A 27,965-nucleotide genomic window follows, 5' to 3' on the forward strand; every position below is an offset into this window, starting at 1 on the left:
GAACGCGTGCTTTTTAAGCAGTAATTATGTGGCGTTGGTCTTCCCTGGTGGCTCAGACTGTAAAGAATCTGCCTGCAATGCAGGAGACCCACATTTGATCCCCGGGTCGGGAAGATCCCCTGGAGAAGGGAATGACAGCCCGCTCCAGTATTCTTGCCTGGAGACTCCAATGGAGAGAGTAGCCTGGCGGGCTGCAGTCCATGGGGTTGCACAGAGTCGGACACGGCTGAGCGACAAGCACACACACACCATGTGCCACTGGCTGCTCAGGCTCTCTCAGAACATCTGCATCGGTCCTCAGAATAATTTCGTTATCCTCATTTTACAAATTGGAACTTCAGGCTGAGAGAGTTACTAGTCTTTTAAAGACTTCTCAACTACAAAATGACCACAGTTGGCTTCCAGAAACAGAGATTTTCTGATTCCCAGGCTCATCTTTTTCTGTTCTACACCAAGTTCTCTCCTCAGGGGTTACTTTACTTTGCCTTTAAAAAAGTCTCCCTGCAATTATTCTCTGTGGGGCCCTGTCCTCACAAAGGCAATTCTGCTCTCATTCTGCCCGCCACTCTTAGGACCTCAGCAGACAGCTCTCCTGTGCCCCCGAGTGCCCTCTCTGCACACTGCGCATTCACAGTTCTTTCCTTTCTCACCCCTTGGTCCATCTCTGTGGATCCATTGCAGTTTGTCCGACTTCCTCTGTGTGTGGAACCTGGGGCTGATATCAAGGCAGAACAGTAGGAACTGCCCCATTGCGTTCCCCTTTGTCCCCATCCTGCAGAGCTGGGAAAAGCAGCTATTCCTGCAATGATTGCGTTTACTATTCTCTTGCTGATTGACCATTTTGTGGGTGAAATCTGAAGTCTAAATGACTTCTCAGGTTATCTTTGTATATTCATACCAATTAATTTAGTTCCCGATAACCATTCTAAGTCAATAGACTGGTTATAACAAGTTTTCTTTTCTGATGTAGCATTCTGCAGGCCCAGAAAGCCAAGTAAAACTGAGTTTTAATAGCAGCTCTAATAATCACCCTGAGGGGTGGCATGCGCAGTGCTTCTCCACCCTTCTCTCAGCCCCAAGCAGAGGAGTTCTGAAGCGCTGGCTTCCAGGCCTCTGCAAGCAACCCTCTAGGAGCAAGTGATACTAGACTAAATGCAGAGGAAAAGAAGATAGGGCATTGGGTGCTGAGGAAAGGCAGGTACTTGCTGAAGGATACACGATGAGAATGCTCCTCAAATTGGGTTAAACTTAGGTCACAGAAAGCTAGGTCCTGGTTGATTAGCTCACAATGGTGGAGTAGAAGGACTTGAACTTAACCTTCTTATGCAAACACAAAAACCACAGATAACTTCTGAACAACCACTGACCAAAAAAAAAAAAAAAGGAAACCTACCAGAAAAGATACCCTACATCCAAAGATGAAGAAGCCACAGCAAGATGGCACAATTAGGATAAAGTCAAGTCCCATACTCACTGGGTGGGCGGTGCGCAAACAGGAAGCCAATTACGTCACAGAAATTCTGCCACAGAAGTGGAAGCCCTGAGCCCCATGTCAAGTGCCCCAGCCTGGGGGTCTGACAACAGGAGGAAGTGCCCCCACAGAACCTAGCTTTGAAGACCAGCAGGGTTTGATTGCTGGAATTCCACAGGACTGGGGGTAACAGAAGCGCCGCTCTTGGAGGGCACACACAAGGTGGTGTGCACCCCAGGACCCAGGGGAAAAAAGCAGTGACCTCGTAAGAGGCTGGAGCAGACCTACCTGCTAGTATTGGAGGGTGTCCTCGAAAGGCGGGGGGCAGCTGTGGCTCACAGCGGGGACAAACACGCTGGTAACTCCAGCAAATACTCATTGGCATGAAGATACCCAGAGGCTGCCATGCAAAACGGCATGGAAAGGAGTGGGGACAAACGACAGATTGAGAAATTGAAAGAGGCTGGATGTAGTGGGAGTGCAGGTAGAAGGACAGTGGCTCCAACAGGGCAGGTGATGTGTCCTTAATCTGAGAGTGATGGGAGCTCTTGAAGGCTGTCTGTCAAGTGCCAGGTATGGTGGGTGGACAGGACTAACATGATTAAATCATGTCCAGAGCTAACTCTGCTTTCATTGTGTTGAGAACATTGAAGGGGAAGAGAGGATATAGAGTTGTAGTCAGAGCTACTGTAGGAATGTGTGGACAACCAAGGTGGTACCTTGGACGTGGCAGTGGGCATAATGCAGGTGACAGAATCAAGAGAAATTTCAAGTAAAATTGACCAGCCTGCCTGAAGGACTGGATGAAGGCAAAAAGGGGGAAAGGGAGGCACTAAGGAGGACTCCTGGGTTTCTTGCTGTGTATCAAAAAGGATAGTGGTTCCTTCCACTGGGTGACCTGATTCTATCATTAAACCTTCTGTGGAATGTGCTAGATAATGGAGGGAGAAACTTAGACAAATGAGACATTTTTGTTATACAAACGGCCATAGTTACCACTTCACTGAGCAGCTGGGTTGATTTTGGTCCAGAACTGCCTGCCCACTGTCACATGGTTCATACCTGTTGCATACATGTTCATTGATTCATACGTGTTCCCTCCCAAGATCAACACTGAAAGGTCCCTGCAGAGATGCATTCTGCACCTAGAGTAGTCGTACTTCCCCGATCAAATTCCCAAAAGACAATTCCAGTCCACAATTTTAAGCTGACCCATGACAAAGAGCTGAGTCGCAGGGGCTGGGCTCTGAAGTAACTGGGTTGGGGAGTTTGAGGGAGTTTGGGGTGCCGTCAGCATTGATGTAGGAGACCGGGGGGCTGCTGCCCCATCCCACATGCGTGTTGTGTGTGTCATGAGTCTTTTCTGCCTTCTCCAGGGCACCATGGTCACGACCAACCTGACTGCACTGCACAGGGACCCTGCAGAGTGGGCCACCCCTGACACATTCAATCCAGAGCATTTTCTGGAGAATGGGCAGTTTAAAAAAAGGGAATCCTTTCTGCCTTTTTCAATAGGTGAGTAGAAAAAATTAGGAGTGCGGGAACCCAGAGTCTCTCTCTCTTTACCCTTCCCTACTCTTCTCCTTGTGAGGCTTTGCTTTAGTTGGAATGTCTCTAGATCGCCCTGCCCAGCGGGACTCACTCTTGCTGCGATTACATCTTAGGAGTCCCTGGGTGGAGCATCACGAGGACTCATGCCCTTACTTCCTAAGCCCTGGCTTGACTCTGGTGGAGATTTCACCATCAAGTTGTTCTGTCCCCAGAACACCAGAGACAGAAGCTTAGCCTCTGCCTGTTACCCACAAAGAAGGTTAGAACCTCACCATCTTCATAGAGCTTTAAGTTCCATGATCCTTTTAGGGCTGCCCACTCACAAAACTAAAGCTATTTTCTAAGAAAGAGGTTGGAGGAGGTTCCGGTAAAGGGGCCGCTTCCTTATCATTATGGGCATCACAAGTGACTCTGGTTGCCATGGACTTAAGCAGATGAGGTTCTACTCTATCCATTTTCTGATGAGGTCCCTTTGCCTTTCTAAATTCTAATAACCCTTTAAAAATCTAGTTAATACATTTACATGGTGCACAACTTGAAATGTACAAAAGAGAATGCAGACAAAACGCTTTCTCTCATGTTTCCCAGCCTGCCTGTTAAAAAAGGGTGTTTTAACTCATAACAACGTGAAATGAGTAGCAAAAGTCTCCATATATACCAGATAACGAGTTAAGTATGTTGCTGACATCATTTCAAATAAATTCCCAAATCCTTAATTCTATAAATGTTTCCTAAGCACTTATTTTGTGTCAAGCATTCAGCCTGGAGGATATGACAATGATTAGGTAGCGGGGGAAAAACAATGCAACTCTCATGGACCACGTGTTGTAGTGTAACCTTACATGGTTCAAATTCCTGTCACCACATTGGGGTTAAGGAAGGAAACTGAAGCTTAGAAGGGCCAACTGTGGTATCTACAGTAATAAAGCTCATAGAAGCAGAGCTAGAACTCAGTGTTGAACATGTTTATCAAATACTGAAGCCTGTGCTCTTCCTAGCAGTGTGTTCTTTAAAAAGTAACTAAATGCTAGTGAGTTAACACTCTGAAATTCATAGTAGTTTTCTAATCATTAATTTAAATTAAATATAGATTGATTATCTGCAACAGTATAATTTTGCTGATCATGACACAAAGGCACAGTAAGGGAGGGACTGGAATTTGAACCCACATAGACGTGATGCAGAGCCCAGGTTTCCTGCTGTAGGACTCTGTCCTGCGTGTATCTAGACTGATTCTAATTCGATCTTCTATGTCTTTCTCACTCTCATTCTATGCTACCGTTGCTCATTTTGACAAGTCACTTTTCAACATGAAAGCAGACATGAGATGTAGGAAAACCTTTCAGTCTTCCTGTCTACAAGAGCTTCCAATTTCCTATTATAGTACAAAGCTTCAGGTGCTTTATTTAAGTATGAAATTATTCTCGCCTCACTGGTTTTGTTGTTATTGCTGTTTTTATTCAAAGTTGTATCATACTCTTCTAATTATAGATTTCATTGGCAAGCAAATTGTTTTATTTACTACTTTGCTAATGCTAAGTCACTTCAGTCATGTCCGACTCTGTGTGACCCCATAGACGGCAGCCCACCAGGCTCCACAGTCCCTGGGATTCTCTAGGCAAGAACACTGGAGTGGGTTGCCATTTCCTTCTCCAACGCATGAAAGAGAAAAGTGAAAGTGAAGTCGCTCAGTCGTGTCCGACTCTTAGCGACCCCATGGACTGCAGCCTACCAGGCTCCTCTGTCCATGGGATTTTCCAGGCAAGAGTACTGGAGTGGGGTGCCATTGCCTTCTCCGATTTGCTACTTACAAAAACCCAATTATTAGCAGTTAAAGGGATCAGTATCTAACTTGCAATATAAGGAAATTAGGATTCAGAGAAAGTTGTTTCTCATCCAAGGTCATCTGCCCAAGGAATTGGCAGAAAAGGGCCAAAGACTCAAGTTTCTGGTTTCTTTTTAAATTTTTATTGATGTATAGTTGATTTACATTATTGTATTAGTTTCAAGTGTACAGAAAAGTGGTTCCGTTATACATACATTTGTATCTTTTTTCCTACTTTTTTTCCCCTTACTGATTATTACAAAATATTTAGTATAGTTCCCTGTGCTATACAGTAGGTCCTTGGTGGTTATATTTAAGTTCTGATCTAGTGCTCTTGCTAACACAATTAGAACGTTACTTATTTTCCTAAAGTAACTTCCATTTTAAGATTCACTGAGTTCCTATTTATATATATTGATCATTATATTACTACATAATAAAGTCAAGAACTCAGTTACTTAAAATAATATGTATTATTGCTCCCAAGTCTACAATTGAGCCTGGGAGCTCGACTGATCTTAGCTGGGCTTCCTTGCCTGTTTGGAAGGTCAACTGGCTGAAGGCTGATCTAAGATGACCCTGGCTGGGACAACAGGGCTCTTTTCTAGGTTTTTTCCCTCCAGCAGGTTAGCCCAGCTGGTGTACTTGTGGAAGATATGACCACAGGTGGGAGAACAGAAGCACACAGTGCCTCCAAAAGGCTTAGCTGGGAACTAGTGACCATCACTGCGACTGCATTCTGCTGCCCGTGCAGATTATAGCCCCAGTTCAAAGGAAAGGGAAAACAGCACAATTTTGGGGAAAGAGCTATGAATCACATTGCAAATGATGGGGGTACAGGGAGAGGGTAGAACTTGGAGCCACTGTTGCAGTCAAGAGTTCTCACAAGCTGTCTTTCTGCCTAAGAGTCAAATCTAGAAAAGGCAAGCATTTTGGGGATACTCTCAGCTATTACAGAATGAGGGCTAGCTGAACACAGCAGAATATAGAAACCTGAAAAATGCACTGAGTCACAAAGTCAACACAGCTGTCAGGTTTTTCGCACCCCACTCCCATCTTCGGGGCACTGTTGGTTTGCCTCATTCTTGATCCAGCACTTTGTAAAGAAAACTTCCTTGAAGGAATGGGATGCGGAAAGCTCCTTCCCTTCTCTTGGAAAGACGATCAGGTGTGGAATTAGGATGTATGCACAGTCAACTATTATTGCAAACTTGTATTTTCTTCATGTAAGGTTTTCCCCTTTGATCCAACAAAACAGCAAACAACTTGAAAAGCAAGAGGCTGAATCCTCATTTTCAAAAAGAAATAATTGGATCATAGGAGATAAGATTAGAAAGATCTTTTTTCAAAAGCCCTAGGCCAGTTCTCTCATTCCTAGTGAGGCAATTGACCTGGTTAGTGATGGCCAGCTAGTGGAAGCACCAAGGAGAAGGCTATGTTTCCCGTAGTCCAGGATGAAGACTTGAAGTAAAGTAGCCCTACTTTTCATGGTTTATAAATCATGTCTCCTGTCTTACTGGTATCCTTTCCCAGCCACATACTGTGGGTAGGAGAAAGATTACTTCACAAGTTTGACAAGTGAGAATTGTTTATGTCAGTGAGAATAAAGGATTTACTCATAGCCCAGAGCTGGGTACTGATAGGACCAGTACTGTAACACTGGTTGCTGACTCTGTGGGTCCAATTTTGTCACAATATCTGAATTCTTCTAGAAAATCTTGGGTATTTACAATACAACTGATTTGGTATCGTTTGAACCAATTTTTTCATTGTTCCATTAGTGATGGATAAAGAAATCAGAATGAGAGGAACAGAAATGATTAGACGTGTGCTGGTGGGAAGCACAGAAACAGAATTATATAAAAATGGCATAATTCTGAAGCATATTTTGATTTATTAAACACTTTTGCAGCTACTCTCTGATTTTATTTCCTCAACAAGTGGTTTCAGGCAAAGGACAAAATGGAAGCATGCTACATTGCTGCTTTCCAAGAATATTTCATTACTTGGGGAAACACAAAAAAGCGGCACCCAGAATTAACTACAGAGAGTCATGCCAGTGAGGGTGTACAGCAGAATCTTTTCAAAGACAGATAGGCAATATGTCAAAATGTTAACAAGGGTTTTGTCTGGATTATAGGATTACAGACATCTTTTATATTTTTCACACATTTTCTTCATTTTTCCAGTAAACATGCATTACTTAGGGAGAAAGTAAGTTATGAAAACACCCACAAGAGAGATGGTGGTAGAGCCCTGTGTGGGGTGTTGTAGCCCAAGTCAGGGAGGAAAACATCATGAAGGGGAAGGGGTGAGGGAAGCCTGGAGCAGGTGAACACAGGTGGGATGAGATGGAGTCTTACTTCTGTCCTATGGGCAGTGGGAGTGGGGTCCTATGGCAGTGAGATTCCCAGTTATTAAGGCAGGAAACCTGCCATAGGGAAAAGTGCCTCCTGCTTGAGAAACTTTGACATTCATTTGCTTATACTTTTCATCAGTCTTCTTCCGAAAATTGAAAAAAAAAAAATGCAAAATTTTGCTTTTTGTCTGCTTTTGTCCTTATCATTTGCTAATGGATTTTTGAAAGACTTTTGACGACATTTGTAGGTCGACCCAACCCCTCGCTTGTTTCATCCACACCCTGTACCTTCGTCCTGTGCCTCACCAGTCTGATCCTTGAAGGCAATGGAGTGTGTGATTGTGGAGTGAACTCGCTGGACTTAGGTTACACCGGGTGGTTGTGATCAAATAAACAGTGCGTAAAGGCCCAGGACCAGGCAGGCCCTCACTTTGCTCAGGTTTTACAAGATGTGGTGGAAGACTTCCATCCTTTCCGGACACAGATACCATCTGAGGAGGTAACTCATCTTATATTTTTGTCTTTTAGGAAAGCGGATGTGCCTTGGAGAACAGTTGGCCAGGACTGAGTTGTTTATTTTCTTTACTTCACTTCTGCAAAAATTTACTTTCAGGCCTCCAGAGAATGAGAAGCTGAGCCTGAAGTTCAGAATGAGCATGACCCTCTCCCCACTCAGCCACCGCCTCTGTGCTATTCCTAGGGCGTGATATTGCAGGGAAGGGGAGGAAAGCTGGAAGAATGGGCATGTCCCCTCAAGGCAGGGGCCCTGCTCAGAAATGAGGGAGCTGCATCCAGAGCCTCTAGGACAGGTCACAGGAGCTGGACTCAGACGGAACTGGATCCAAACCTCAGCTTTGTCATCTTCAGTGGAGCCTTAGGAAATCAGTTACTTTGTGAGTGATTTGCCATTTCATCTAGGAGATTTAATCAATCTTGAGCACGATTTGGAAGGACTGATGCTGAAACTGAAGCTCCAATACTCTGGCCACCTGATGCCAACGACTGATTCATTGGAAAAGACCCTGATGCTGGGAAAGAGTCAGGGCAGGAGGAGAAGAGGGCGGCAGAGGATGAGATGGTTGGATGGCATCACCAATTCAATGGACATGAACTTGGGCAAACTCTGGGAGATGGTGAGGGACAGGTGTAAAGTATGGAGTTAGAGTAGGTGAGGTTCAGAAAAAGAATGAGACTGGCACTCTACAGGAACAGATCACCTTTAATGAGGCGAGAAGGGGCAGCAGTCAGATTAGCGAGCTGCTTCACTTATCTAAGAAAAGAGTAAGTATATATAGGCATGTATGTAGAAAGCCCCCTTAAGGGGGCCTGTTCTTCTCCAAGGTTGCTGGGAGTAGTTATCTCTTAAACAGCTGGGGCAAGGAGTTCTGGAGATTGGCCAGAGGCTGGGCCGGCTTGGAGCTGGGCGTAATCAACCTAATGTCTATTTTTCCTTCTGGTGAGAGAGTTCTTTGTTTTGCCTAGAAAGGTGGGGAGGACCTGGAGGGGAGTTTTAATTCCAGGTTACCTTTAGCCATGCAACTTTCCTTCATTCCAGGCTTTAAGGAATATATATAAAAAGAGAAAGAGATGCGGGTGCCGTTAATGTTAGCGCTTCTTCGTGCTGATAAATGAGGGTCAGGGGTTTGTAGTTTGGGGGGAAGGAAGTCTAAGTCCCATAGTGTTGATTTTTTATTCTCGCCATCAGGGTTTCAAGCATAAGAACAGTCTTGACTTGGTCTCGAGAGATGGCCCGAATCCGTTCTTGGAGAAACCTTTGAAAGAGATTGAAGAGACAGGGTCTAAATAAAAGGAATAAATGATAAGTACCAATGGTCCCAAGAAAGGGAGTAACCAAAGGAGGGCCTGTTGGAATGGGTTTTGGGGAGTGTAAAGGTTTTTTAACTCTTTTTTGCGGTGTTCAATTCTGTCTCTAAGTTCTTTGACTTTGCCCTGGAGTATGCCTATTTCATTAACAAAATAGCAGCAGTCTTACCCTAGAAAAAGGCAGGTCCCTCCCTTTTCTGTGGTGAGTAGGTCCAGGGCTCGCCTATTTTGTAGGGCCACAGAAGCCAATGAGTTAATTTGTCTTCGGACTGAAATGAAGGACTCTGCTGCTTGCTCCATATCCTCATTAAGTTCTTGGGACAGTTTGTAGTAAAAATGGCCTGAGGTCGAGATGCCCCCAATGCCAGTGCCTAGGGCTGCTGCTATGTCAGTCCCAATCAGGAGGGGCTATGACAGCTCGTCTTTTTGTGGGAAAGTTCTCCTTGGGGGTAGACTATTTGTTCTACTTCTTTGAGGAATGTTGGACCTGGGGTCAGGAAGACCATGATGCAAGGTCCAAGGGGATCAAGGGGGAGACGTGAATATGCATAGGTCCCACAGAGAATGAAGATTCCTGGGTTGGTGCAATTATTTGTGCTGTTCCAAAGAACTCAAGTGGAACAGAAGGAGGGAGCGGAGATTGTAAGACCAGTGTAGTTAGGATGAGAGTAGTTGATACAGGTTAGGTTTGAAGAGGCTGAGAGTAGGACATTGTCAGAGACTGGCCCAATGAGTTATGTGGTTTTTTGTTGGGAAGGGGAGATATAGTTGTTCTGTGACAGCCAGGTTGAGGATAAGGGAATTGCTATGTGCGGTGAGGGAGACAGTGACACGTATATCCAACACTGGGATGTTTGTTGTGTGTACTGGAAGAATTGGAAAGAAGGGCTGAGAAGGCAGGTAAGGTGTTGGTTATCAGAGGGAGGTTTTAGGAGAGGCCGTAATTGCGAAAGGAGGTCTAGGCGTTTATAAGGCTCAGGGGTCACCTGTAACTGGGAAATTAAGTTCTTTATAACTTTTTTTTTTCTTTTTTTATTTTGATCTAGTATTCCACCCCCGTCTGAGTACCCCAGTGGGTAATGGGATAGAAACATATGTTTTTTTCCATTTGGCTTATGGCAGGTACTCACGAAACTTCCTCTCTTTTGTACTTTAACAGTGGATAGGGTATTGGACTGTCTCCCCCTGAGGTTCATGGTGCATGGTCTTGGAGCCCTATTATAAGGAATGAACTTAGGAATAAATGTCTAAGCAGGGGCAGGGACTAGCCAGAAGGCTGGGGAGTGCAGCAAGGATAAGGAACAGAGGAGCCATGATTCTGTTAGTTAGGCAGTGCAGAGGAAATAATACCCTGTAGGCGATACCAACAGAAAGACGAAGGGTAAGTGACCAGTCCTGAAGGGAGATAGTTATTAGGCCTATAGCAAGGACTAAGATTAAGAGTGCAGTTATAGTTAGAGAGACGGGAAGAGGCCAGTCAGGGCGAGGGGCAGAAGGTCCCAAGTTGGTGGTTGCTTGAATCTGAGGAGGGAACAGTGTTCATTAGGATGTAGAATGATGTAGAGAATGAGAGTAAAGAAATCAGTTTCTTCTGGAGTCAGGTTGTAAAAGGTTCCCTGAAGTCACAGTTGAGATACTAGCATGGTCAGGTCTTCGAAGGAGTTTCCTGTCAGGGCACTGGTCCAGAGGTCTTGTAGTAGTTGGGTCAGGAACAGCTGTAGGTTGAAGAGTGTCCAGGTCATTCAGTGTCTTCTTGGATGGTTGACAGAGGTTGTCACCGGGTGATTTTTAAGGAGGTAGGTCCAGTGAGAGAGACCTGAGAGGGGTCAGTTAAGGAGGGCAGCACAGGATCAGAAGTGACCCGTTTTAGGTGAGAGAGGTTTACCCAGGAGGTGACTCCAGTGGGTAATGGGATAGAAATATAAGGGGCTTTGTTGTTTTTTTTGGCAAAGGCAGTTTAATGTCTTAAGAAACTTGTATCACGCACAAAACTCTCTTCTACTTGCTGCTGCTGCTGCTAAGTCGCTTCAGTAGTGTCCGACTCTGTGCGACCCCACAGACGGCAGCCCACCAGGTTCCCCCGTCCCTGGGATTCTCCAGGCAAGAACACTGGAGTGGGTTGCCATTTCCTTCTACTTGCCACAAACCTTTTTTACACTTTCTGTATTCATCACTTTATTTGTCCATTCATAGAACAGCCAATCTATAAGCCATACTTCCTTTTTCTCTTAATAAAATGTAATTCTATTTCTTATACCTTTTTTAGTGAAAACATGCATCTTACTTTCTTTCAGAAACCATGAACTGTTGTTTAGCTCATTTATAAATTAACCTCAGCAATATTATCCAGAGACAAAGACATACACTGAGACATACATGTATATCCAGGCAGACAGAGATCTCACAGTCTTCTCCTTTAAGATTTAAAAGATCTCTTTGCCCTCTTTTTTTTTTTTTTTTGGCTTGAAGTTGTACTAATCTGTCTAAGGCTGACATCTCAGGCAAAGTGGGTTGTCTGTTTCGATAATGTGATAAGAGTTAACTATAGGCTTTTGCCAAGGCATGTTTCTATTATATCAGGGTTGGAGCTGTTGGGTCAGGAACAGCTGTAGGTTGAAGAGAGTCCAGGTCATTCAGTGTCTTCTTGGACGGTCGACAGAGGCTGTCACGGGTGACTTTTAAGGAGGTAGGTTCTGTGAGGGAGGCCTGATAGGGGTCAAATAAGGAGGGCAGCGCAGGATGAGAAGTGACCCATTTTAGGCGAGAGAGGTGTACCCAGGAAGTGACCTTCTCGAGTTTAGCTGCAGTTGGGGTAAGCAGAATGATTTTGAATGGTCCCTGCCACTTTGGGTTTAGGTCACCTGGGGGATTATCTGACAGATAGACCATGTCTCTAATTTGTAAAGGGGGCAAGGGGGCTTGGGGGTCAGGGGCAGGCAGGTAGTGGTTGATGAATTTCCAGAGGGCATTGTGGAGTTCTGCCAGCAGAGGGGAGTGTAGGAAGCTTGGTATGGGAGGAGCTTCAGCAAGGAGTCCAGGAAAGAGCATGGGCCTTCCTTATATCACCTCAAAGGGGCTCAGCCCCAGGGGCTTTTTGGGCAAAGCCCGCACTCTGAGGAGAACAATAGACAAAAGTTTTAGTCCAATCCAGATGTACCTCGAGGGTTAATTTGGTAAGAGTTTCTTTGATTATTCTATTCATCCTTTCTACCTTTCCTGAGGACTGGGGACGATATGGAATGTGAAATTTCCAGGGTATCTGTAAGAATTGGACAAGTTGTTGGGTGACCTTGGATGTAAATTTTGGGCCCTTATCAGACTGTAGGGATGAAGGCAGGCCAAACCTGGGGATAATTTTTGTGAGGAGGATTTGGGCCACAGTGTGGGCTCTTTTGTTTGTAGTGGGAAATGTTTCTACCCATCCTGAAAAAGTGTCCACAAGGACCAGGAGGTATCTGAATTGCCGAACCGGGGACATATGAGTAAAGTCTATCTGCCAGTCTATCTGCCAGCTGGGAGGCTGTCTCGCATTTGATGAGTTGGAAAGGAGGTAGGTTTAAGGTTGGAATTGGGCTTAATACGTTGACATGTTTCACAGGAGCAGGTAAGGTTATCTAAATATTGTTGGTCAGCAATGAATATGGGGAAGTAGTTATGGAGGAACTGTTGGAGTGTCTTGGATGAGGGATGAAAGAGTGAATGTAGATAAGAGAGGATTTTTTTGGTGGTGGGAGGGTCGGATGGAGTCAGAGCTAAGATGACAGGGTGCTGGAGGAAGGGATGAGACAGGGCTATCTCTTTTGTCTTCTGGTCTGCAGCATTGTTGTAGGCTGATATGAGACTTCTCTTTTGATGTCCCCTACAGTGGAGGATGGCAGCTTTGTTTGGTAAGAGTGCTGCTTCTAGAAGTTGTGGATGAGGTCTGAGTTAATAATGGGGGATCCCTTTTGGGTTTGGAAACCTCTCTCTCTCCGTATTAGGATGTTTGAGTGACGTATGTTATAGGCATATTTGGAGTCTGTGTGGATGTTAACCCTTAGATTTTTAGCCAGAGTCAAAGCTCTGGTGAAAGCTATCAGTTCTGCCTGTTGGGAGGTGGTGTGAGGTGGCAGAGGTGAAGCTTCAATTGTCTGGGTCTCATAATTGTGACAAAGGTCCACCTGGATAATGGCATATCCTGCTGCGAAGGGTGGGGATTTTTGAGAGCTGCCATCAACAAACCAGTTGATGTCTGGAGTGTCTGGGTCTAGGATGGGCTGTTAAATGTTGAAAGGAGTTTTGGATAAGATCTACTGGTCAACCACTTGTAAAAGAATGAAGCTAGAACACTTTCTAATACCATACACAAAAATAAACTCAAAATGGATTAAAGATCTACACATAAGACCAGAAACTATAAAACTCTTAGAGGAGAACATAGGCAAAACACTCTCCGACATACATCACAGCAGGCTCGTCTATGACCCACCTCCCAGAATACTGGAAATAAAAGCAAAAATAAACAAATGGAATCTAATTAAAATTAAAAGCTTCTGCACAACAAAAGAAACTATAAGCAAGGTGCAAGGACAGCCTTCAGAATGGGAGAAAATAATAGCAAATGAAGCAACAGACAAACAACTAATCTCAAAAATATACAAGCAACTCCTCCAGCTCAATTCCAGAAAAATAAACGACCTAATAAAAAAATGGGCCAAAGAACTAAATAGACATTTCTCCAAAGAAGACATACAGATGGCTAACAAACACATGAAAAGATGCTCAACATCACTCATTATCAGAGAAATGCAAATCAAAACCACAATGAGGTACCATTTCATGCCAGTCAGAATGGCTGTGATCCAAAAGTCTACAAGCAATAAATGCTGTAGAGGATGTGAAGAAAAGGGAACCCTCTTACACTGTTGGTGGGAATGCAAACTAGTACAGCCACTATGGAGAACAGTGTGGAGATTCCTTAAAAAGCTGGAAATAGAACTGCCATATGACCCAGCAAGCCCCCTGCTGGGCATACACACCAAGGAAACCAGAATTGAAAGAGACATGTGTACCCCAATGTTCATCGCAGCACTGTTTATAATAGCCAGGACATGGAAGCAACCTAGATGCCCATCAGCAGATGAATGGATAAGAAAGCTGTGGTACATATACACAATGGAGTATTACTCAACCATTAAAAAGAATACATTTGAATCAGTTCTAATGAGATGGATGAAACTGGAACCTATTATACAGAGTGAAGTAAGCCAGAAAGAAAAACACCAATACAATATACTAACGCATATATAGGGAATTTAGAAAGATGGTAACAATAACCCTGTGTACGAGACAGCAAAAGAGACACTGATGTATAGATCAGTCTTATGGACTCTGTGGGAGAGGGAGAGGGTGGGGAGATTTGGGAGAATAGCATTGAAACATGTATAATATCATGTATGAAACGAGTCGCCAGTCCAGGTTCGATGCACGGTACTGGATGCTTGGGGCTGGTGCACTGGGACGACCCAGAGGGAGGGGAGGGGAGGGAGGAGGGAGGAGGGTTCAGGATGGGGGATGCGGGTATACCTGTGGCAGATTCATTTCGATATTTGGCAAAACTAATACAATATTGTAAAATTTAAAAATAAAATTAAAAAAAAAAAAAAAGTGAAGAGGAACTTTCATTTTTTTTCGTTTTTTTGCAACTAAAAAGCCTGTTGATGAAAGTGAAAGAGGAGAGTGAAAAAGTTCGCTTAAAGCTCAACATTCAGAAAACAAAGATCATGGCATCTGGTCCCATCACTTCATGGGAAATAGATGGGGAAACAGTGGAAAAAGTGTCAGACTTTATCTTTCTGGGCTCCAAAATCACTGCAGATGGTGATTGCAGCCATGAAATTAAAAGATGCTTACTCCTTGGAAGGAAAGTTATGACCAACCTAGATAGCATATTGAAAAGCAGAGACATTACTTTGCCAACAAAGGTCCGTCTACTCAAGACTATGGTTTCTCCAGTAGTCATGTATGGATGTGAGAATTGGGCTGTGAAGAAAGCTGAGCGCCAAAGAATTGATGCTTTTGAACTGCGGTGTTGGAGAAGACTCTTGAGAGTGCCTTGGACTGCAAGGAGACCCAAGCAGCCCATTCTAAAGGAGATCAGCCCTGGGATTTCTTTGGAAGGAATGATGCTAAAGCTGAAACTCCAGTACTTTGGCCACCTCATGCAAAGAGTTGACTCATTGGAAAAGACTCTGATGCTGGGAGGGATTGGGGGTAGGAGGAAAAGGGGATGACAGAGGATGAGATAGCTGGATGGCATCACCGACTTGATGGACGTGAGTTTGAGTGAACTCCAGGAGTTGGTGATGGACAGGGAGGCCTGGCGTGCTGTGATTCATGAGGTCGCAAAGAGTTGGACACAACTGAGCGACTGAATTGAACTGAATACTTTCTGAGACTTAGCCTCCAGTTATTTCTATACCCTTTTTCTATGCCATTTGATCTCTTCCTCACTGGCTTCACAGAGCAATTACTGTCCTTCCTATAGACCACAGGGAATGGAGTTCTTAACCAGTTATCTGAACAGTTATGCTCTGAAGGAAATATGGCATACACTTCCTTCAATATTCAAAAGTGCACTTGCAGATAAGTAGGATTTTTTAAATCTTAATAAAGTCTAAATTACTTTTTTGTTTCACAGAACATGCATTTGGTATTTATCTAAAATCATTGACAAGTGCTGGATGTATCTCAGTATTTTCCTATGTTATCTCCTAGGAGTTTCTGTTTTGATTTTACACATAAGTCTGTGATCCATTTTGAGTCAACTTTTGTGAAAAGTGTAAGGTTTTGTCAAGTTTCACTTTCATGGGCACATCCAGTTGTTCCAGCACCACTTGTTATGAATATTACCCTTTTCCCATGAACTGCATTTGCTCCTTTGTCAAAGGACTATATTTATCTATTTCTGGGGGTTTTATTCTTTTCAAACTATCTATGTGTCTATTCTTCCACCAGTACCACATGCCCTGATATATGCAGCTTTATAGTAAGTCTTAAAGTCAGGTGGTGTCAGTCCCCCAATGTTCTTCTCCTTCAATTTTGTGTTTACTATTCTGGGTTTTTGTCTTTCTAAATAAACTTTAGAATCAGATTGTCAATTTTGTTTTACAAATTTACAGGAAAAAACAAGTGAAAAGTAGAAAGTTCCCATATACCCTTTCACTAGTTCCCATACATTCTTCTCCTATTCTTAATATTTTGCATTGAATAGTAATTTTTTAATTTCAAACTCCAATTATTCATTGCTGATACTTAAGAAAGAAATTAACTTTTCTGTGTTAATCCTTTTTTTAACTAATACTTTTATAGTATAATCCAATATTCTGTCTTACAACCTTGCTATCATTGCTGACTATTTCCAGGAGACATTTTGTTAATTTTTCATAATTCTCTACATAGACCTTTTGTTTCTTTCTTTGTAATCTAAATATAGCTTTTGTTTCCTTGTCTTTGTCATAGTGTATTAGCTAGGACTACAGGTACAATGTTGAATAAGGTGGTGAAAGAGGCCATTGTATCTTTTTACTGATCTTATGGAGAAAATACCTGGCTACTCAGATTTGACTATGATCTCGGTGGTGGTACTTTAGTCGCTAAGCTGCGTCTTGTGACTCCATGGACTGTAGCCCACCAGGATCCTCTGTCCATGGGATTTCCAGGCAGGAATACTGGAGTAGCTTGCCATTTCCTTCTCCAGGTGATCTGCCCGACACAGGAATCTAACCATGAGTTTTTTGTAGATATTCTTTTCTAAGTTGAGTAAGTTTCCCTCTATTCTCCATTTGCTAAGAGGTTTTATCATGAATGTTGGAGAAAGCAATGGCACCCCACTCCAGTCCTCTTGCCTGGAAAATCCCATGGACGGAGGAGCCTGGTAGGCTGCAGTCCATGGAGTCGCTAAGAGTTGGACACGACTGAGCGACTTCCCTTTCACTTTTCACTTTCATGCATTGGAGAAGACCCCCGTCTCTGGGGTCACACAGAGTCAGACACGACTGAAGCGACTTAGCAGCAGTTTATCATAAATGTATGTTGGAATCTGTCAAATACTTTTTCTGCATCTGTTGACTTGCTGCATCTATTGACCCCATGAATAGTATGAAAAGGCAAAAAGATAGGATACTGAAAGATGAACTCCCCAGGTTGGTAAGTGCCCAATATGCTACTGGGGATCAGTGGAGAAATAGCTCCAGAAAAAATAAAGGGATGGAGCCAAAGCAAAAACAACACCCAGTTGTGAATGGGACTGGTGATAGAAGCAAGGTTCGATGCTGTAAAGAGCAATATTGCACAGGAACCTGGAATGTTAGGTCCATGAATCAAGGCAAATTGGAAGTGGTCAAACAGGAGACGGCAAGAGTGAACGTCGACATTCTAGGAATCAGTGAGCTAAGGTGGACTGGAATGGGTGAATTTAACTCAGATGACCATTATATCTACTACTGTGGGCAGGAATCCATTAGAACAAGTGGAGTAGCCATCATAGTCAACAAAAGAGTCCGAAATGCAGTACTTGGATGCAATCTCAAAAAGGACAGAATGATCTCTGTTCGTTTCTGAGGCAAACCATTCAATATCACGATATTCCAAGTCTATGCCCTGACCAGTAACACTGAAGAAGCTGAAGTTGAACAGTTCTGTGAAGACCGGAGAACATGATGGCACCCCACGCCAGTCCTCTTGCCTGGAAAATCCCATGGAAGGAGGAACCTGGTAGGCTGCAGTCCATGGGGTTGTGAAGAGTTGGACACAACTGAGCGACTTCCCTTTCACTTTTCACTTTCATGCATTGGAGAAAGAAATGGCAACCCACTCCATTGTTCTTGCCTGGAGAATCCCAGGGATGGGGGAGCTTGGTGGGCTGCCATCTATGGGGTCACATAGAGTCAGACACAACTGAAGTGACTTAGTATAGTATAGTATAGTATAGTATCATATGAAGACCGACAAGACCTTCTAGAACTAACACCCCCAAAAGATGTCCTTTTCATTATAGGGGACTGGAATGCAAAAGTAGAAAGTCAAGAAACACCTGGAATAACAGGCAAATTTGGCCTTGGAGTACAGAATGAAGTAGGGCAAAGGCTAATAGAGTTCTGCCAAGAGAACCCACTGGTCATAGCAAACACACTCTTCCAACAACATAGGAGAAGACTCTACACATGGACATCACCAGATGGTCAATATCAAAATCAGATTGATTATATTCTTTGCAGCCAAAGATGGAGAAGCTCTGTACAGTCAGCAAAAACAAGACCAGGAGCTGACTGGCTCAGATCATGAACTCCTTATTGCCAAATTCAGACTTAAATTGAAGAAAATGGACAAAACCACTAGACCATTCAGGCATGACCTAAATCAAATCCCTTATGACTATACAGTGAAAGTGAGAAATAGATTTAAGGGACTAGATCTGATAGAGTGCCTGATGAACTATGGATGGAGGTTCATGACATTGTATAGGAGACAGGAATCAAGACTGTGCCCAAGAAAAAGAAATGCAAAAAAGCAAAATGGCTGTCTGAGGTGGCCTTACAAATAGCTGTGAAAATAAGAGAAGTGAAAAGCAGAGGAGAAAAGGAAAGATATACCCATTTGAATGCAGAGTTCCAAAGAATGGCAAGGAGAAATAAAAAAGGCTTCCTCAGCTATCAATGAAAAGAAATAGAGGAAAACAACAGAATAGGAAAGACTAGAGATCTCTTTAAGAAAACTAGAGATACCAAGGGAATATTTCATGCAAAGATGGGCTCAATAAAGGACAGAAATGGTATGGACCTAACAGAAGCAGAAGATATTAAGAAGAGATGGCAAGAATACACAGAAGAACTGTACAAAAAGGATCTTCACGACCCAGATAATCACGATGGTATGATCACTCACCTAGAGCCAGACATTCTGGAATGTGAAGTCAAGTGGGCCTTAGAAAGCATCACTATGAACAAAGCTAGTGGTGATGAAATTCCAGTTGAGCTATTTCAAATCCTGAAAGATGATGCTGTGAAAGTGCTGCACTCAACATTCCAACAAATTTGGAAAACTCAGCAGTGGCCATAGGACTGGAAAAGGTCAGTTTTCATTCCAATCCCAAAGAAAGGCAATGCCAAAGAATGCTCAAACTACAATACAATTGCACTCATCCCACACGCTAGTAAAGTAATGCTCAAAATTCTCCAAGCCAGGCTTCAGCAATACATGAACTGTGAAATTCTAGATGTTCAAGCTGGATTTAGAAAAGGCAGAGGAACCAGAGATCAAATTCCCAACGTCTGCTGGATCATCGAAAAAGCAAGAGAGTTCCAGAAAAACATCTATTTCTGCTTTATTGACTATGCCAAAGCCTTTGACTGCGTGGATCACAATAAACTGTGGAAAATTCTGAAAGAAATGGGAATACCAGACCACCTGACCTGCCTCTTGAGAAACCTATATGCAGGTCAGGAAGCAACAGTTAGAACTGGACATGGAACAACAGATTGGTTCCAAATAGGAAAAGGAGTACGTCAAGGCTGTATATTGTCACCCTGCTTATTTAACTTCTATGCAGAGTACATCATGAGAAACACTGGGCTGGAAGAAGCACAAGTTGGAATTATGATTGCCAGGAGAAATATCAATAACCTCAGATATGCAGATGACACTACCCTTATGGCAGAAAGTGAAGAAGAACTAAAGAGCCTCTTGATGAAAGTGAAAGAGGAGAGTAAAAAAGTTGGCTTAAAGCTCAACATTCAGAAAATGAAGATCATGGCATCTGGTCCCATCACTTCATGGGAAATAGATGGGGAAACAGGGGGAACAGTGGCTGACTTTATTTTTCGGGGCTCCAAAATCACTGCAGATGGTGATTGCAGCCATGAAATTAAAAGACGCTTACTTCTTGGAAGGAATTTATGACCAACCTAGGCAGCATATTAAAAAGCAGAGACATTACTTTGCCAACAAAGGCCCATCTAGTCAAGGCTATGGTTTTTCCAATGGTCATATATGGATGTGAGAGTTGGACTATAAAGAATGCTGAACACCAAAGAGTTGATGCTTTTGAACTGTGGTGTTGGAGAAGACTTTTGAGAGTCCTTCGTACTGCAAGGAGATCCAACCAGTCCATCCTAAAGGAGACCAGTCCTGGATGTTCATTGGAGGGACTGATGTTGAAGCTGAAACTCCAATACTTTGGCCACCTGATGCAGAGAGCTGACTCATTTGAAAAGACCCTGATGCTAGGAAAGATTGAGGGTAGGAGGAGAAGGGGACGACAGAGGATGAAATTGTTGGATGGCTCACGGACACAATGGACATGGGTTTGGGTGGCCTCCGGGAGTTGGTGACAGACTGGGAGGCCTGGAGTGCTGCAATTCATGGGGTCGGAAAAAGTTGGACACGACTGAGCAACTGAACTGAACTGAACTGATTGACTTGCTCTTCAGCCAACTAAGTAGCGTTCAATGCCTTGTGACCCCGATGGACTTCAGGCTTTCCTGTCCTTCACTATAACCCAGAGTTGGCTCAGATTCATGCCCAGTGAGTCAGCTCTTTGCATCAGGTAGCCAAATTATTGGAGGTTCAGTTTCAGCATCAGTCCTTCCAATTATTATTCAGGGTTGATTTCCTTTAGGATTGACTGCTTAATCTCCTTGCTGTCTAATGGATGCTCAAACAGCACAGGTCAAAAGCATCAGTTCTTTGGCACTTAGCCTTCTTTTTGGTCCAATTCTAACATCTATATGTGACTACTGGAAAAACTATAGCTTTGACAATATGGACCTCCATCGGCAAAGTGATCTCTCTGCTTTTAAATATGCTGTCTAAGTTTGTCATAGCTTTTCTTCCAAGGAGTAAGCATCTTTTAAGTTCATGACTATTAGTCACTGATTTTTCAGTAATTTTGGACCCCCCCAAAATAAAATCTGTCACTGTTTCCAGCTTTTCTCCAAATATCTTCCATGAAGTGATGGGACTGGATGTCATGTTCTTAATTTTTTGAATGTTGAGTTTCAAGCCAGCTTTTTCCCTTTCCACTTTCACATTCATTAAGATGCTGTTTAGTTCCTCTTCACTTTCTGCCATTAGAGTGGTATCATCTAATGATAGAATCTATTGATGGAATCACATATTTTTCTTTAGCCTGTTGATGTGATGAAGTTACATTGATTGAATTTCAAATATGGAATCCACTTTGCATACCTAGCAGAAAATCCTTCTTGATCATGGTGTATACCACCTTGTATACATCTCTGAATTTGATTTACTAACACTTGACAAAATTTTTGCACCAATGTTCATGAGAGTGATTCTTCCTTCTCCTCAGATCTTTGTTTGGTTTTTTAATTAGTGTAACATTGGTCTCAAGGACTAAATTAATATTTTCTATGCATTGATTTTGTGGAAAAGATTGTAGTAACTTATTATGATTTACTTCTTAAAGTTCAGTAGAATACATCTTTGAAAGCTCCTGGATCTGTACTTTCACCTTTGAAAGTTTATTAATGAATTACTTTTTCTTTAATAGATATAGGCTTATTGAGATCTCTATTTCTTCTTATGTGAGTTTTTGTAGACTGTCTCTCAGTGAATTGGCCCGTTTCATGTAGGTTATCAAATGTGTGGGCATAGAGTTATTCATGATATTCCTTTCTTATAATATCCATTAGATGAGTAGTGATGGTGTTTATTCATTTATCATAGTAATTTACATCCTTTCTCTCTTTTCTCAGTTAACTTGGCTAGACATTTGCCAATTTTTAAGAAATTAAAAAAAAAACAACTTTTGCTTTTGTTCATTTTTCTATTGTTCACCTATCTTCATTTTGATTAATTACTGCTCTAATTTTTATTATTTATCTTCTCGTGCTTTCTTTGGATTTAATTTTCTCTTCTTTTTCTAGAATCATGAGATAGAAGATTAGATTGTTAAGTCTTTTATTCTTTCCTGCTATATACCTTCAATGGTATAAAATTTCCTCAAAACACTGATTTTACTGAATCCACACATTTTGATAGGTTATATTTTCATTTGTTCAAGATTTTTTATTTTTTGGAGATTTCTTCTTTGAGTCATGTTTATTTATGTGTGTTGTTCAATATCCAAGTAGTTTGCAGTTTTCTACCTACTATTCTTTTATTGATATCTAGTTAACTTTGTTTTATTATGAAAGCATAATTTGTGTGACTTATATATTGATATTTAATAAAATATATTTTATATTAGAATGTGGCCTATTTGGTGAATGTCCTACATGAGCCTGAGAAGAATATGCATGCTGCTCTTGTTGGATGATGAATTCTATAAAGGTTAATTGAATCCAGGTAATAGATAATGCTGCCTGGTTCAACTTTGCTCTTACTGGTTTTCTGCATCTTGGTTCTGTCCATTGATGGTAGAGGGATATTCAAGTCTCTAAGTATAATGGTAAATTCATCTATTTTCCCTTGAAGTTCCATCATTTTGCCTGCAAGTACTTTGAAACTCCATTGTTAGGTATATACACATTATAGAATTGCTTACTCCTTGGAAGGAAAGTTATGACCAACCTAGATAGCATATTCAAAAGCAGAGACATTACTTTGCCAACAAAGGTTCGTCTAGTCAAGGCTATGGTTTTTCCTGTGGTCATGTATGGATGTGAGAGTTGGACTCTGAAGAAGGCTGAGCGCCAAAGAATTGATGCTTTTGAACTGTGGTGTTGGAGAAGACTCTTGAGAGTCCCTTGGACTGCAAGGAGATCCAACCAGTCCATTCTGAAGGAGATCAGCCCTGGGATTTCTTTGGAAGGAATGATGCTGAAGCTGAAACTCCAGTACTTTGGCCACCTCATGCGAAGAGTTGACTCATTGGAAAAGACTCTGATGCTGGAAGGGATTGGGGGCAGGAGGAGAAGGGGACGACAGAGGATGAGATGGCTGGATGGCATCACTGACTCGATGGACGTGAGTCTGGGTGAACTCCGGGAGTTGGTGATGGACAGGGAGGCCTGGCGTGCTGCGATTCATGGGGTCGCGAAGAGTTGGACACGACTGAGCGACTGATCTGATCTGATCTGATGTCCTCTTGGAGAACTGACCCTTTATCATTATGCATAGACCTTTGATTCATTGCTGCTCTAATTTTTATTATTTATTTCTTGTGCTTTCTTTGGATTTAATTTTCTCTTCTTTTTCTAGAATCATGAGTTAGGAGATTAAATTGTTTATTTTAGTCTTTTATTCTTTCCTACTATATGCATTCAATGATATAAATTTTACAGTTTATGAAAGTTTTCCTTGTTCTGGTATCAGCAATTAATACAGCTACTTCAGTTTTCTTTGATTGGTGTTATGATGGTATATCTTCCTCCAACCCTTTAATTTCAATATATCTGTGTCTCCATATTTAAAATCAGTCTGCTCTAGGCAACATACAGTTGGGTTTGTGTATGTGTGATCAAAAACAAATAACAGGAGATCTACCTGATATATAAAATTTTAAATGTAGAGTAAATCACCAGCTGTGGGGTTCCATGTTGTAATGGTTAGCACTCTGGACTCTGAATCCAGTGACCTAACTTCCCTGGTGCTTAGATGGTAAACAATCACTCTGCAGTGCAGGAGACCCAGGTTTGATCTGTGGATCAGGAAGATGCCCTGGAGGAGGACTAACACTTTCACTTCTAAGTGTATAGGACAGTAGTGTTAACTCTAACCACAGCATTTCACACATGATCTCTAGAAATTTTCCATCTCACATGGTTGAAACTCTATTCCCATGGAGCAGAAAATTTTCATTTTTCTCCTTCCTCCAGTATCTGGAAGCCACTAGTGTGGGCAAACTGGGAGACTTATGCACCATTGGTAAGAATGTAAAGTGGTGCAGTCACTATGGAAACCAGTATGGAGATTCTTTACAATTAAAAATAGATCTTCCCTATGAACCACTGGTGCTATTACTGGGCACTTATCCACAAGAATAGAAATCAGAAAATTGAAGAGAGAGATTTTCATTTCACAGCACCATTATTCATAATAACCAAGAGTTGGAAACAAGCTAAATGTCCTTTAATGAATGAATGAGTAATGAAAATGTGTACTATATATGCAATGAAATATTCTTCATTCATAAAGGAGAAAGAAACCTTATCAAATTCTAGAAATGGATGACCATTGAGGACTTTATACTAAGTGAAATAAGCTAGCCATTGAAGGACAAATATTACATGATTCTACTTCTCTCAATTATCTAAAACAGACAGCTCATAGACAAAAGTGTGAGGTATCCAAGGTTGCTTCGACTATTCAGAGTCTTTGTGATTTCATATAGATATTAGGATTATATTCTCTATTTCTATAAAAAATGCCTTTGGGATTTTGACAAATTGTATTGACTAACATGAGCAATTTAATAATATTAATTCTTCTAGTTCACAAGCATGAGATAGCTTTCCATTTATCTGCATCTTCTTTAATTTTCCTCAGCAATATTTTACATTTTCAATGTAAAGTCCTTTGCCTTCTTGGTTAAGTTTATTCCTAAGTATCTTGTTCTTTCTGATGCTGGGCTAAAACTATTTCTGTGTGTAGATGACATTATTTTAATGTGTGTGTGTGTGTGTGTGTGTGTGTGTGTGTGTGTGTGTGCATGCATGCACATGCATGCTCACTCATATCCAATTCTTTGTGACCCCATGGAGTGAGTCCACCAGGCTCCCCTGTCCATGGAATTTTCCAGGCAAGAATACTGAAATGGGTTGCCATTTCCTTCTCCAGGAGATCTTCCAGATCCTGAGACTGACCTGGGTTTTTTTGCATCTCCTACATTGGCAGGCGATTCTTTACCACTGCACCACTTGGGAAGCCCATTTTAATATCTAGAAAACTCTAATGATTACACACATACAAAAACTGTTAGAAATAATAAACGAATTCAGCAAAGTCTCAGGATCCAAAACCTACAAAAATCAGTCATGTTTCTGTATCTTAATAATGAACCATCTGAAAGGAGTCTTTTTTTTTTATTTTAATGGACCCTGACAGTCTTTTAACAAGTGTGTTCAGAATATAAATATTTAATGTGGTTATTGATACAGATTATTATCTATAATAGTCATTATTTTTTCCTATTCATTGCTTTTGATATGTGTTTCTTTTTTGTCTTTCACTCTTTTTCTCTCTCCTTTGGTTTTAACTGAGTATTTTGTATAAATCCATTTTCTCTTCTGTCTGAGCATACAGTTATATTTCTTTTTTAAAACTTTAGTGGTTGCTCTATAGTTCACAGTATACATTTCCAACTAATTCAAATCCACCTTCAAATAATACTACACTGCTTAATTAGAAGGTCAAGTACCTTATAACAGAATTTTCCTAATTCCTTCCTTCTGTGCAACCAACATTTCATCTTTCATATCACCTATCTATATGCTAAAATCACCAAATACATTGTTGCTATTTTTTTGAACAAAGTTTTATTATCAGCTCAATTAAGAAAAAGCAAGTAAGACTCAATATGCTTTACTTGTTTCTCTAATGTTCTTTATTTATATTTGTGTTTTTGACCTATATATCTTTCTTTCTGAAGACCTTAAACATTATTAAGGCAGGTCTACTAGCAACAAATTCCTTCAAACTTTGTTTGAAAAGATATTTACTTCTCCTTAACTGCTAAATGGAACCAAGAATGCATCCCCATAATTTTGTCACTGAAGTAATTTATATAAAGAGAAGAGTTCAGTCCCTTGTTACAGAGTACCTCACAAGAAATGTCTGGTTCTGTTGTTTTTCCGAAGTTCAAGATGCTGGGCTCCAATCCTTTGGTGAGAAGGTGATTGAAAAACACAAAGCTCAAGTGTCTGTGGAGCTCTCTGAGATGCAATGAAACCATAAACCTTAGTACATCCTTGGTCTCAGAGTGACAGGCTCTCTAAATAGAGCAAAACAATAAACAAACCAACAAATGAGAAATGGACTATTTCCTGTTGTATTAGTAAACAAAGTATGTCAAAATCATCAGCGATTGCAGTAACTGCAGATGGTGAGCTGATGACCCTTGAGGGAACTCAGGAAAGAAAGAATACTTGCCCCCTAGGAGCCATCAGACTGCAGCTACTCCCTATGTTGAGCCCTGAGAAAACTCAGGATGTGAAGACACTGGATACTGGCTCCAGATAGGTGAGGTGCCTATCAAAGGAATGATTTCAGTGAGCCCAGATTCTTACATCTTACTGTATATAGAAAAGTGCTAAATTCCTTAACTTGAGATATCTGGTTTTACTTTAATTAACAATAATCTTTTGCCACTCAGACTGCCTGTCCCCCCACCAACTCCTCTGAGCAGTTCTCTGTTACTTGAAATGCTGCTGCCCTAGCTGGTGACTGCAGCCATGAAATTAAAAGATGCTTGCTCCTTGGAAGAAAAGCTATGACCAACCTAGACAGCATATTAAAAAGCAGAGACATTACTTTGCCGACAAAGGTCCATCTAGTCAAGACTATGGTTTTTCCAGTAGTCAGGTATGGATGTGAGAGTTGGACTATAAAGAAAGCTAAGCTCCAAAGAATTGATGCTTTTGAACTGTGATGTTGGAGAAGACTTGAGAGTCCCTTGGACTGCAAGGAGATCCAACCAGTCAATCCTAAAGGAAATCAGTCCTGAATATTCATTGGAAGGACTGATGCTGAAGCTGAAACTCCAATACTTTGGCCACCTGATGTGAAGATCTGACTCCTTGGAAAAGACCCTGATGCTGGGAAAGATTAAAGGCAGGAAGAGAAGGGGATGACAGAGGATGAGATGCTTGGATGGCACCACCTACTCAATGGACATGATATGAACAAGTTCCGGGAGCTGGTGATGGACAGGGAGGCCTGGCATGCTGCAGTCCATGGGGTCACAAAAAGTTGGACATGACTGAGCGACTGAACTGAATTGAACTAGCTTGAAGTTCTAAACTTCTCATGGAATAAAACATAACCCTCAATGTTTAGGTTGTGAATATTCTTTCAGTGGACACAAAAAACCTCCCAGCCTAGCCTTTTCTCAGATCCAAGTATGTTCTCCAGGGAATCCCATGCCTGACATCTAGTGGGTAGCAGATAGGCTGGGCTCCAGCCCAGAGAAGGACAGACTCAGGTGGGGGAAAGGTGGGGCGAGGGGAGGAGGAGACAGGACCTAAGGAAAGGCAAGGAGGGGTAAGGTGGACCCGGTGCCACAGGGAGCCAGGGGTGGGGCTTAGCTGAGCGCTGGGGGAAAGGAAGAGCAGTGGTGGGAGGAGGGAAGGGCGGGGTGAGACAGTAGGATGGGGCGGGATCTGGGAACCCGGCTGAGCGCACAAGACGCACAGATCCTCACAGAAGCGAAACCAGACATCGCAGTAATGCTGGAGGCCTTGAGCTCCCTGGCAGCGGCCCTCTGGGCAGCTCTCCGTCCTGGCACTGTCCTCCTGGGGGCTGTCGCTTTTCTCTTCTTTGCTGATTTCCTCAAAAGGCGGCGTCCAAAGAACTTCCCGCCAGGGCCCCCGGGCCTGCCCTTTGTAGGCAACTCGTTCCAGCTGGATCCTGAGAAGGTGCACCTGACGCTTCAGCAGGTAGGACTCGGTGACGGTGTCAGAGCCGCGTCCTGACCTGATCTGCAGGACAAGGGCCTTCCGAGTACCGAGGGCCGGAGCATGGGGGCTTCTGAAGCATTCAGTCGGGAACCGGGTATACCCTGCTTTGAGCTTCTCTTTCCTCACCATCACCTGGAATGATTCCAGCTGTGCTTTCTAGGGGTGAACTGTTGTTGCTGCTGCTGCTGCTGCTAAGTCGCTTCAGTCGTGTCCGACTCTGTGCGACCCCATAGACTGCAGCTCACCAGGCTCCCCCTTCCCTGGGATTCTCCAGGCAAGAACACTGGAGTGGGTTGCCATTTCCTTCTCCAACGCATG

The 27,965-nt window shown here is 42.4% G+C and overlaps 2 protein-coding genes across 2 annotated transcripts in view; both read left to right on the top strand.

Annotated features, from left to right (window-relative positions):
* Nucleotides 1–16,169, top strand: part of LOC139182226 (cytochrome P450 2J2-like) — a 28,932-nt gene extending 12,763 nt beyond the window's left edge. The window contains exons 8-9 of the mRNA XM_070786454.1: nt 2,848–2,986; nt 7,735–16,169. Coding sequence (XP_070642555.1) covers nt 2,848–2,986; nt 7,735–7,913 — 318 coding nt within the window. The 3' untranslated portion in view covers nt 7,914–16,169. The remainder of the gene's footprint in view (nt 1–2,847; nt 2,987–7,734) is intronic.
* Nucleotides 16,170–27,349: 11,180 nt separating this feature from the next.
* LOC109556862 (cytochrome P450 2J2-like) overlaps nt 27,350–27,965 on the top strand; it is a 28,559-nt gene continuing 27,943 nt past the window's right edge. The window contains exon 1 of the mRNA XM_070786451.1: nt 27,350–27,626. Within this exon, the coding sequence (XP_070642552.1) occupies nt 27,417–27,626 (210 nt within the window). The 5' untranslated portion in view covers nt 27,350–27,416. The remainder of the gene's footprint in view (nt 27,627–27,965) is intronic.

The sequence above is a fragment of the Bos indicus genome, chromosome 3, assembly GCF_029378745.1.
Source record: "Bos indicus isolate NIAB-ARS_2022 breed Sahiwal x Tharparkar chromosome 3, NIAB-ARS_B.indTharparkar_mat_pri_1.0, whole genome shotgun sequence".
Taxonomy (NCBI): Eukaryota; Metazoa; Chordata; class Mammalia; order Artiodactyla; family Bovidae; genus Bos; species Bos indicus.